Below are 12,436 nucleotides of genomic sequence, written 5' to 3' on the forward strand. Positions count from 1 at the left end.
TGTCTCAGTTTCTGCCTCTGTGAAATGGGCACACTGGCGACCTGCTTCATGCATGGGCCAAGAGGGGCAGGTGGGGAGCTCCCCGTGGGGGCCTGTGAGTGGTGGGGACCCCGGGCTGCATCCATGCTGCTCAGGGCCCTCCTGCCCGGCTCTCTGCACAGCTCCAGGGTGCAAAGTACCATAAACTAGGGGCGTTACGATGCTTCCCTCGCAGCCCGAGGCCTCCATCACCCCGAGGCCATGCCCCCGCCCCGTATCTCTGTGTGTTCTGGTCTCCCCTTCCTGCAAGGACACCAGCTGCCCCGAGTCCAAGCCCACCCTGATGCCCTCACCCACCCCAGCCACCTCTGCGGCGACCTGCGCCCAGCTTACGCCTCACTCAAAGGTGCCAGCGGTCAGGGCACAATGTATGCAGGGGGTGGGGGACACAGTTCAACCCACAACGGTCTTGGTGGCACCCTGGGTGACCGGAGGCCCAGGAGGGCCTGCCCCTGCCCGCTCTGGCCCCCGGACAAGTCACAGTCGTTCTGACCTCACTTCCTTCATCTCCAAACGGAGGCAGCACTCTGGGCCATTCCAGCCAGCTCAGTTTCGGGGGGGTGTCCCAAAGACATGCGTGTGACAGTGGCCGGGTCTAGCCGGGGCCTCCTTGTCAGGGTTGGGAGGGAGGGGAGGCCCTCGCACCTGGGCCCTGGCAGGAGAGGCTGGGACGGGGCTGCGCGCAGAACCAGAGGCCAGCGCCAGCCCCGCGCCCCCTCCCCCGGCCTCCTGGGCCCTGATGACATTCAGCTCCCTCCGCCCTGCAGCTGGGGCTCCTCACCCTGCATCCCTGCGGGCTGGGTCCCGGTCCGGGGGCTGGGAATCTACACGGCGATTGATGATTATTAATATTTAGCGTGTTTGCTGGAACGTCTTTTCTCAGGGCTATTAATCTGCGTGCACATGGCCGCCGCGCTCCGCCCCGGGCTCAGGAGCCCGCTCACGGCCGCTCAGCGAGGGGAATGCCAATGAGCGGGGGTCCGAGGTGGTGGCCGCCCGGGCCGCGCAGGCAGGTGGTGGGTGCCTGAGGCAGGGCGGGGCCTGGGGGAGAGGTGGCCGTGCCTGCTGTGGCTGGTTGAGGCAATGACCGATGGCAACAGAGGCCGCTAGCTCCCGGCTCCCTTTCTAGCGAACGGCTTCTGGGGCTGGGGCTGCGGGAGCGTCCTCCGCCAAAGGTGGGGCAGGGACGTGGCAGCGCGGGGACCGCCAGTTAGAGAGAATGCCTGTTTAAGTCTGAAACAGGTGAAAGATTGAACTCAACAAGAGTTATGTTAAAAATGGTTCCCCTGTGTGATCCATCCATCCGTCCATCCACCCTCCCCATTTATCCACTCACACGCCCACCTATTCTTCCCTGTGGTCACTTATGCATCTGCTCATCTGTCCATCCATCCATCCACCCATCAGTTTATCCACCCATTTCCTTTGTCTCCTGTGGGACAGGAGGAAGGCCACCTCTAAGGGCTGGGACCCTTCTCCAGGCGTTGTCCCGCTGCAGTGAGGACATTGGGGCTGTGAACTGTGTCTGAGAACTTCAGAATCAAGACCAGTGAGCCCTGTCCAGCTGCGCGGCCCCGAGCTTCTCTGATGACAAAATGAGGGCTGTCCTAACCCCTCCTTCCTGTGGGGCCTCCGGGGAGAATCAGATCGGCGGCAGTGCCGGCCGCGTGCCGCGTGGCCCAGCCCACGCTGTGCGGCCCAGGAGACCTCAGGCCGACTTAGGCTCCTGGTTCTGGCCCACAGAACAGAGAAGTCAGCTTCTGCCCAGGACAGCCAGCCACTACCCGGTGGCTTTCTTAGGCACTCCTGGACGATTCTAGAATTGAATGGCCCTGTGGCTGGCCAGGCACCTTGGTGCCCAATGTCCCAGGCACTGTCCGTTCTCCACATCACCTCCCCTCTGCCCCACACCCCTTCTGTATGCGGAACGGAACGGAACTGAACGGTACCTTTAAATACGGCTTCAGATAAGCCTGGTGGGATCTAAGGGGACCCTTGGCCTGAGAACCTTGAGCTCTCTCTGGGGAGGGGTGTCCTGTGCCCCAGCCTGTCCCTCCGTGGGAGCAGGCACGGTCTGAGGACTTTCTTGGTGGTTGGTGTGACAGGGACTTCAGGCCCAGGGTCCACACAGACCCCAGGGAGGGGACACTTCCAGAGGCAGCCTCTGTGTAGGAGGCTCCAGCCGAAACCAGACTTAAGATGCCGGCCCGGCCTGGTTTTCCTGGAAACCTCGCCACTCTGCCCTGGGCGCCATGTGGGCCCTCTCCCCGGGAGCCGGGCCAGGGACACTGTCACAACCAGGTTTGCATTTCACCCACAGAAACGGTGACGAAAGCACGCAGCTCGGGGGCTCGGGGGCAGATGGAGGCCAGTCTGCATACATACACGGCGAGGGGCCTCGAACCCTGCCCTGGGGAAGTCCTGGGGAGCCCCCCGTCTGTGGTGCAGCCGGGGTGTGGATGCAGGGGTGGTGGAAGGAACCAGAACGGTGAGCCCGGCTGGGGTGTAGCTTCTTGAACCAAGAATTGTTCTTGAAGTGTTTCTGATGAGAAATAAGCTCAGGCCCAGTCTCTCTTGGTGACTGGACGAGGTTACGGGCGGCAGGTTGATTGCAGGTCCTTTCTCTCCGGCCAAGTGGCAAATTGCAGACGTCCTTGCAGCGGGCCAGGGGTGGATGGAACAGGTCAGGGTGGGCAGCGCCGGCCCAGTTTCCCGGTTTCTCTGCTCATTTTCAGGAAGTTGGTTCCCTCTGTGTTCAACCTTGTTTTTCCAGGGAGCACGCGTCTCATTTTGGCACTTCTATTTTCTTCTCTCTCTTTTTTTTTAAGTATATTGTATTGATTATGTTGTTACAGCTGTCCCAATTTCTTTTCCCTTTGCTCCCCTCTGCCCAGTACCCCCTTTCCCTCCAGCAATCCTACCCCCCTTAGTTCAGGTCCCTGGGTCGTGCATGTAAGTTCTTGGGCTTCACCCTTTCCTATGTTATTCTTAACTCCCCCGTCTATTGTGTACCAACCGATTATGCTTCTTAGTCCCTGCACCATTTCCCCATTTCTCCCCCTCCCCCTCCCAGCTGACAACCCTCCACATGATCCCCACACCTATGATTCTGTTCCTGTTCTGGTTTGCTTAGTTGGATTTTGTTTTTATTTTTTGGATTCAGTTGTTGATAGTTCTGAATTTGTTGTCATTTTAATGTTCATAATTTTGATTTTATTTTTCTTAAGTAAGTCCCTTCGACATTTCATATAATAATGGCTTGGTGATGATGAACTCTTAGCTTTACCTTGTCTGGGAAGCACTTCATCTGCCCTTCCATTCTAAAGGATAGCTTTGCTGGATAGAGTAGCCTTGGTTGTAGGTCCTTGCTTTTCATCACATTGAATACTTCTTGCCTGTCCCTTCTTGCCTGCAAAGTTTCTTTTGAGAAATCAGCTGATAGTCTTACAGGCACCCCTTTGTAGGTAACTCTGATTTTCTCTTGCTGCTTTTAAGATTCTCTCTTTATCTAGAAACTTTGGCATTTTAATGATGATGTGTCCTGGTGTGGTCCTCTTTGGGTCTAGCTTGTTTGGGATTCTCTGTGCTTCCTGGACTTGTATGTCTATTTCTTTTGCCAAATTTGGGAAGTTTTTATTCATTATTTTTTCACACAAATTTTCAATTTCTTGCTTTTTCTCTTCTCCTTCTGGCACCCCTATGGTTTGGATGTTGGCACGTTTAAAGTTGTCCCAGAGGTTCCTAAGCCTCTCCTCATTTTTTTTCAATTCTTGCTTCCTCATTCTGTACTGGTTGACTGTTTTCTTCTTCCTTATGTTCCAAATCATTGATTTGAACCCTAGTTTCCTTCCCTTCACCATTGGTTTTGTGTGGATTTTCCTTCGTTTCACTTCACATAGCCTCCACCTCTTCCCTTATGTGTTTGTGGTACTTAAGTATATCTGTCAAGCCTATGAGCATCTTTATCACCAGTGTTTTGAACTCTGCATCTGTTAGGTTGGCTATATCCTCATTGCTTAGTTCTCCCACTGGAACCTTGATCCGTTCCCTCTTTTGGGCCACACTTCTCTGTCTGCTCATCTTGACAGGCTCCTGTGTGTGTTTGCCTCTGTGTCTGAGGTAGAGCTGTCACACCTGTTACGTTGTAAGGGGCGGAGCCTTAGGGATTCATTAGTACAGGGCGTCCCGTTTCACCACGTTGTGGTGCTGTGTGTGGGGGAGGGGTCTGAGGGGGAACAATGCTGCTTGCTCAGCACTTTCCCCTTTTCCAGGTACTTCTCCCACTTCTATATGGGACTGGCACCCCTCTAGCTGTTGCCCTGGCTGTCTTTCCCAGAGTGGGTGGGTCTGTGGATGTTCTGGGACTGTGGGGGCCCTTTAAACAAGTGGACTCTGCTGAGAGACCGGCAGTTTCTGCCTCTGCCCCAGCCCCCACGGGTCTGCACAGTCAGAAGCAATGAGGCTTGATTTTCCCCGGCGCTGGGACTGTGAGCTGTGCGGTCCGATGAGGTGCTGGGAGCGCTCTCCAGGTGTCCCTCCTGACTTTTTAAAATGTGTGACTGCACTCTCCACTGGCCTGCCGCCGCTGCTGCTGCCACCACCACATGGCTCTGCCCCTCCTACCTGTCTGGGTGAGCATTTCTTCTTTATGTCTTTGTTTGCTGGACTTCCATGCAGCTCGGTTTTCTGGAACTTCTGGTTGTCTCTAACTTTGAGGTAGTTGTGTTCCTTCTTAGTTGTGGCGGGAGGTGCAGCGTCTCTGTCCTCATTTCAGCACCTTTGATGTGGGCTGTGCACCCACCTGCTCAGACCCCCAGGCGCAGCTGTCACTCCGGACGGCCCATGTGGACACCGGCCTCCTTGCCAGCACCCAGTCTCAGGGGTAGCAGGCCTGGGTGGCAGCTGTTGTTCTGCCAGTGCTGGCGGCCATGGATGCCCTTGGTCTAGGGAACCCCACTCTGAGATCCCCTGAACTAGAGGGGCAAACTGTCCCCAAAGCATCCACATGGCTGGGTCCCTTGCTTCTGAAACCTCACCAGCACCAGCTTTCAGAGCTCCAGTGTGAGGCTCTGGGGCTGCCGCCAGCTTGTCTGGGGCCCGCAGGCTCCGGTTCTGTCCCTGGGGGCAGAGGTCTCTGGGCACGTTGGCCTGGCCCGCAGCTGAACACCATGCCATAGGGTGGTGTCCGCAGTGACATTTCAGATCTGCCGTTGTCCTCGGCACCCACCTGGGCTGCTGCAGACAGGGGGCCGTTGCTTAGATTAGCTTCCCATCGAGGTCGGCTTCATGGCAACCCGGTCTCTTCGCCTGTAGAAGCGGCCGCTCAGCCCCTAGCCCCCCGCGCCCTCCTGTCTGGCACCGTGTGACCCGAGGGAATGGGCTTTGCTGAGCAGGCCAGCTGGTCTCCCAAAAGAAGCCATTGCGCCTCTGAGAGGTACAGCCTGAGTTCTCGGGGTGCAGAGGCCCCTGGGTACAAAATTCCCAGGGGAGCAGCCCTGGTCCAGGGCCCACCACTCTGCCTCATGGGATCTAGGAAGGGGGTTGCTTTAGAAGTGTCCAGATCGGCATGTCCCTGAGTGGGGAGAAGGTCTGTGACAATGTCCGGCGGAGCTCGGGCCTGTCTGTCCCACTCCCCCAGGAGGTCAAGCTTGTCCTGATATACAGGGAGAAAAGGTCAGCTCTGAGGCCAGGCCACTTCCAGGGAGGAACACGGGGCGGTTTCTCCAGCTTGGGGTCTGAGAAAGCGGCGGGGACCTCCGGGACGGGCTCCACCGGGTGGGAGGACAGGTTCCCCTCGTGGGCCCCCCGCGCCCGTGAGCTGGCGGACAGCACAGGGCGTACCTCCCGGGTGGGGTGTGCCTCCCCAGCTCCACCGGTCAGCACCGGCTCAGCAGAGGGCGGTCTGCTTTAGGCCCCCGGCCCTGAGATGGTCGCCTGACGGGCTGTCATGGGCGAGGGGGGAGGTGCTGCTTCCGGGGGTCTTGCTCCCGGGCCGGGCACTGGGCGCCCTGCTGGCCACCCCCATGACAGCCCTGCCTGGCACCCGCATCCGCACAGGGCGTGGAAGAAGGTGATTGGGCCGCGGTGTTGGTGTGTCCCTTCGGCTTTGAGCTGGTTGGCAGGCAGGGGCGTGCTGGCTGAGAGGAGGGGTCTCTGAGACTGGGAGAGGGATCGGATGTATTCTCGGGGACACGCAGAGCTGAGGGCGTCGCCCCACTGTGTGCGGAGGGGGGATAAAGACCTGGGCTCTTCAGAGCAGGTGCGGTCTTCGTCAGAACTTCACCTGAAGTAACTAGACTCACATGCAGCGTGGGGCTGTGAGAGGGACAGACCCTGCAGGCGCCCTTGGGGGGTCCCCAGCGGTAACGGTTTGCAGGGCTCTAGTCTCCGGGAGCCTTGGACGAGGACACAATGTGTGGATGCAATGTACAGCCGTCCCTCTATATCGCGGTTCACTTATCGCGGCCTCCCTGCATCGCGGGGTTTTAAAAAATATTATATTTCATTATTTATCGCGGGTTTTTCGCTCTATCGCAGGATTTTGCGGTACTGTATACGTATGTTGTTAAAGTTATGTAGGTGTAAGAGTGTAGAATGTGTTTAAGAACATAAGTAGTGTTTATAAAAGTGTGGGAAAGGTTAATAAGGGACTGGGAACGGTTTATAAGTGTGTGGGAAGGGTTTATAAAGCCTTAAAATATATATAAATACTAAATAAATGTGAGGTTCCTACTTCATGGATTCTCACCTATCACGGGGTTCTCTAACGTGACACCCGCGATGCATGAGGGACACTGTATCCTCCTTGTGACCTGGGGCTTTAACCGGCACCGCCTGTATGTTCAGCTCTGCACCCTGGCAGGTCTGTGTCCACCCCCACGGGCAGGAGGCAGAGCTGCCCAGCTGCCGAGATGGCTCAGCTGGTCCCTCCGTGACCTGCCGCCCCCCGCTCCCCACCCCCAATCGCCCTCTTTACTGCTCCTGACGTCCCCGCAAATGCAAAGCCAGCCCTTCTCTTCAGGGACGACCCCCCCCCCCCTGCAGCCAGGAGCCACCGCCTGAAGGTGCTGGGAGCTCTGAGGGGCTGAGCCAGCAGTCAGCCAGCCTTGCCCGCTCAGCCCCGGGGAGGGCGCACCGGCGGCTCTCTGGGCCCGGCAGGAAGGATGGAGGCTTGGGGCCCAGGAGGCCGGTGTCTGTCGGCGGCCGAAGGTGCCCCCACTTCCATGTTTGCGCACGCCCCCCTGGGCTGGGCAGGCAGGAGCCAAGCAGAACCCTCCTCTGGCCAAGTCGGGGTGTCCTGGGACGGGGCTGAGCCGGCGGAGACGTGTGCTCTGGGCTTGGGGCGGCAGAGGGCGTGTGGGCAGGGGGTTCTCCACTCTCCCTGCACCAGGCCTGTTTGCAGGGGAACCGTCCCCACGAGGATGTCATAGGCCCATTGGGGGCACCACCCAGGGCAGCCGGCCCCGGCCCCGCTGTCTCCTGCCTGAAGGAGGAAGGGGAGGCGGCCCTGGCACCTTGGCTCCTGCACCCCACAGATGGGCTTTCTCTCTGCCTTCTTCAGGGGTCTCCACCCAGAGGGCTGCGTGGAGGCAGGGGATTGCGAGGCCACCGCGGGCGTATTCCCAGGATCCCGCCCCCCCTCACTCACCCCTCACAGACTCACGGGCACACTCACACGCGCTCCCGGCTCCAGGGCCCCACCCAGGCGCGGCAGCAGCTTTCATGGTTCTTCCGGAACCCCGCCACACGATGAAGAGGGACATGCACACTGGCGTGGAGAGATTCCCTCCCAGTCCCCGGGCCCAGGAGCCGGGCTCAGTCTGCTCAGCTTGCCCGGGAGCCGGGCCCTGGGACCCAGAGCCTCAGGGAAGGAGCTGGTGCTCTTTTTGCCGACTGCAGTCACCCTCCCGGGGGGTCACGCTGATTGGGCTGCCAGCCTCGCAGGGACAGTGCAGGAGGGTCCCTCTGCACCAGGACATGGAGCCCCACTGTCCTAATTTGGGGTCTCCTCTGTCTCCCCGGACCCTGGTGTTTCGGTGGGGCTCTCTGAGAGATGGCGGGGTGGCTTCTGTTCAGGGGCGGTTGACTTCTGGGGGTGGGAGTGCAGGAGCCACCCCCTCTGAGGCTAGAGAAGACCCAGCCCTCCGCTAAGGCCCGGGGAGCAAGCGCGGAGGACAGGCCGGACGGGGGGCAGCGGGGTTTCTCTGACCCGCTTTAGGAGACCAAGTGACCTCAGCACGTGTGCCGAGTAGGGTGTGATGAGCCTCCAAGCCGGGTTTGGGCATCGTGTTCCCTGAAGCACGATGGTCTGGCTGTGGGCTGGCACCTGCCACTGGCACCCACGCTTCACGCCTGCGCGGCCGTGGGCCCTGGGCGGGGTCCCAGCCGCAGGGCCGCACAGCCTTTCTGAAAGGACCTGCCCAGCCAATTGACAGGGAACCAGCCGCTGGCCACGTCCCACATACCGACTGCTTCCGCGAATGCTGCTAAATGACACAAGGGCTGTCCCCGTGACTTCTGTGTCCCCTTTAAGGCTTGGGTTTCTTTGGAAAGAAAGCACTTGGTTTCTTCTGAACCAGAGATGAGGGACACCAAGCCGTTTTCCTTGTACTTAAAAGTCCCGTCGCTGTGGAGACTTCTGCTTCACCAGCCAATGTCAGTCAGGGAGCAGGGAGGGGCCAAGGGACAAGGGCCGAAGTGACCACTGCGGACGGGTCACTGTCACTGGTTCCCCAAAGGCGGGCTCAGGCGGAACCCTCCAGACAGAGGTCAGTGGGCGTGAGCAGGCTGATCAGCCCTCCCCCCACCTCCCACCTCCTCTGACTTTTAAATTTATATTATGGGGAAATTCAAGTGACATAAAAATGAGCCACTGTGAAGAGAACAGTTCAGTGGCATTTGGCACATTCACGGTGCTGTCTAGTTCCAGAACGTTCCCTTCCCCCCGAGGAGACCCCCACCCACTCACCTCTCCCTTCCCCTGCCCCCGGCAACACAACTCCGTCTCGGTAGATTCGCCGGCTCTGCATTTCCCTGAGACATAGGCTCACACGCCACGTGGCCTTTGGTGTCTGGTTCTCCCCCGTTTGTGACGGCAGCAGGCCTCTGTCCCAACCTGCCGTGAGGCTGCCGGGAACTTCCAGGGTCCTGCGGGCCCCACGCAGCTGCCCAGCGCATCTCAGGGGTCGGGACACATTCTGCAGGAGCCCAGATTCGGAGTCCCCCCAAGAATGTGGTGTGCGTCTCTGTTTCCTAATTTCCAAGGCTGCAGACACAGGCTGGATGGTTCTGGAACATGGATTTCCCCACCAGCCCGGGGTTAGGTGCCCAGTGACAACTTCCCTCACTGCCCCCAAACTTGTGGGACGCGGGCAGCTCCTATCCCTGCTCTTCTAAAGCGGAACAGGCTGCTGGGTTGTCAGTCGGTCCCACGCGGGGCCTCGGGGACGTGCAGAGGACGTGGTTCCTGGAGGAGCCGGCGGCATGGCCGTCCTGGCGCCTGTCACATGGGTGGGGGATGCTTGGCTATGGGTGAGCGGGGGCTGGGGCCACTGGGCCTATGGGCGCCCTGGGCTCCTATCCCGTCCCAGTCCCAGGCCGTCCCTGAGCCTCACCCACGGGGGAGAGTGTGCCCCCCAGCCTGACGCTGCGTCCTTTCCCTCAGGTGACGGCGACGTTGTAAATAATATGTACGAGCCGGACCCGGACCTGCTGGCGGGCGAGAGTGCCGGGGACGAGACCGAGGACAGCATCATGTCCCCCATCCCCATGGGGCCGGCGTCCCCCTTCCCCACCAGCGAGGACTTCACGCCCAAGGAGGGCTCGCCCTACGAGGCCCCTGTCTACATCCCGGAGGACATCCCCATCCCGCCGGACTTCGAGCTCCGGGAGTCCTCCATCCCGGGGGCCGGCCTGGGCATCTGGGCCAAGAAGAGGATGGAGGTTGGGGAGCGCTTCGGCCCCTACATGGTGGCGCCGCGGGCCACGCCGAAGGACGCCGACTTCGGCTGGGAGGTGAGCGTCCCTGCTGGCGTGATTGATCGCGGCCGTTTATCTTGGGCCCCATCTATTTATAAAGTCGGCTGAGCCGCCGCCGCCCCGGGCGGGAGGCCCGGGCGGGGAGAGTGTTCGAATGTCACAGTTCCCAGGCTTATTTTATCCCTTGGCTCGCATGACGCGGCCCCAGAGGCATCGAGGGCCCCACGGACGCCTGGCAGCCCCCGCGGGCAGTGCCCACGCCCTTCCTGGAAGTGCGTCGGTCGTGCGCTCAGGCCTTAAAGCACCCTTGCCTCCTGTTGGGGTCCCTGGCACGCCGGGGAGATGGGGGGCTGTCCCAGCACAGGGTTCTCTGCGCCCGGAAAAGCTCCGGCCCGCGGGGGCCCCACGCCCACTGAGTGGCTCATAGAAAGCACGTGGTGGCCGCGCTGTCCCCGGGCACCAGGGCCTCCCACCCACCGCTCCCTGTTACCCAGCACCCTCAGTGGAGCCCCCACTTCTCTCATTCGTGGGGTATAGCCCCATCCTGCCAGAGAGGCACGTTGGCGGGTTAGGTCTCCCTCACAGCCTCGGTGGCTCTGGTGCCTGCGTGTGATGGGAGCCTGGAGGCACGTTAGGTGAGAGGCACTGATGTCCCTGATGGGTCCCTCCCTCGCAGGGGCCACCACGGACTCGGGGCCGTAGTCTGTGGGACGCTTTGAGGCAGCCTCCTGGGTGCTGGCCTTGCTGCCAGCCTCACACGGCCAGTCTCGGGCTGTTCCGGCGGGGATGCTGGCTGGGCAGGAAGTGCAGGGGTCCGCCAGGCTCCTCCGGGCAGAGCTTGGCTCTAGAAAGAGGGTCTGTGTGGCCGGGCCCCAGGCAGTGAGGATGGAGGCCCGCTTGTCAGCCTCTCCGTGCCTTCGGGAAGGGTCCCTGGCTGCAGGGCTGCCCTCGCGTGCTCACGCAGCTGCGTGGTTTCTGAACCTTGTGCGTCACGGCTGACCCTCTCCCTAGAGACATGGGGTGCTCATAGGCACCCTCTTGCCTGCTGGTAGTGAGATTCCCGGACCCGGACCCACCCCAGGCCACCTCCCCCAGGCCCATCAGCACGAAGGCCCTTTTTCAGGGTCTCCCGGAGGCTGGGGTGCGGATGCTCACAGGGGTGGCAGGGGCTGCCCACAGCATACAGGCCCAGGGGTGCCCTCCACGCTGGGAGCCTCCCACGTCCCAGCAGGCAGGCGTGCGCACAGGTGACACAGAAGGTCCCGTCCGAGTGCCCACTCTGCAGGAGGTTTAGCTGGTAGGTGGGTTGACCAGATGGACGAAGGAATGAATGTTCCAGAATTTGCCACAATCCAAAATGGTGACAGCCACCGTTGGGCAGGCTGGGATGTGTGCCACTCAAGGTCAAGGTCACCTTCAGAACAGACCCCCCAGGGGCCTAGGAACTGAAGGGATTTGGGGATCATAGCCCTCTGGGGATCACACTGCGTGCTCTTCCATGGCATGTGGGACGTCCCTTCTGGGACCAAAGAGAGCATTTTCTGACATTGTGACAGGTAAGTGGCTTTGACTGTGAGGTGGCATTTTGCAGACTCTGCCTGTCCTGTCCTGTCCTTCCCTTCCCACGTGGCTGTTTGGAAGTGTTTAAGGGTGTCTGTGTGACAGAAAGGTCTGGACTGTTTAATGAGCAGGCGGCTTTTAGGCATTGGGGCGAAAGCGCACCTTGCACACAGGTAGTGTGTCGGGTGACCTTGAGGTGACTTTGTTCTTGTCTGTCCTGATATGAGTTTCTGTTTGCTCTTTTTTAAAGAAATGGCCCGTAGCGCCACAGCTCGTAGGTGTCAGGCCTGCTACAGGCTGTGGCTGTTATCTGCCTGCGCCCTGTTGACTTTGCGATATTATTTATTCTCGGTGTACGTGAGGGAACGCTGTCCTCGCACGGCAGGCACCGCCCACCGTGGCCGTGGGCTTTGTCCCCGGCCGTGACCTGGCAGCAGCCTTCATGCCAGCGCTGCAAAGGGTTTGCCTTGCACCCGAGGCCTGAGGTCCCCTCTGCGCGCTCAGGTCCTCGCCTCCAGCACAGGGGTTGGGGGGCTGTTAGTGTCATTGCTGCAACGGAGAGCGCCTGGCAGGGCTGGAGGGGAAGCCTCCGCCTCCCAGGGATGGGGAGAGTGTCCCGAAAAAGAAAAAAAACCCCTTTTGCTTGAAATCAACCCTAAGGAGGCTGCTTTTTAGCCCCGTGGGCCTCCGTTCCGAGGCGTTTGGGGCAGAAAGCCCCTGTTTTCCCTTGTAGGCAGCCTTGTGGGATTTCCCACGTGGTTCCCGAAACAGAGCTTTGCCAGTTCACTTTATTCTCATGCCTCCTGGAGTAGGCCAGGGGGCTCCAGAGAGCGACTCCCAGGTGCCCCTGATCAGGGTG

At 60.0% G+C, this 12,436-nt stretch overlaps 1 protein-coding gene across 1 annotated transcript in view; it reads left to right on the forward strand.

The window, feature by feature from the left end:
- Positions 1-12,436, forward strand: part of PRDM16 (PR/SET domain 16) — a 275,315-nt gene that overhangs the window by 79,166 nt on the left and 183,713 nt on the right. Inside the window, exon 2 of the mRNA XM_090268492.1 lies at positions 9,704-10,053. Within this exon, the coding sequence (XP_090124618.1) occupies positions 9,704-10,053 (350 nt within the window). The remainder of the gene's footprint in view (positions 1-9,703; positions 10,054-12,436) is intronic.

Source organism: Furipterus horrens, unplaced genomic scaffold, assembly GCF_987537825.1.
Source record: "Furipterus horrens unplaced genomic scaffold, mFurHor1.1.pri manual_scaffold_3, whole genome shotgun sequence".
Lineage (NCBI taxonomy): Eukaryota > Metazoa > Chordata > Mammalia > Chiroptera > Furipteridae > Furipterus > Furipterus horrens.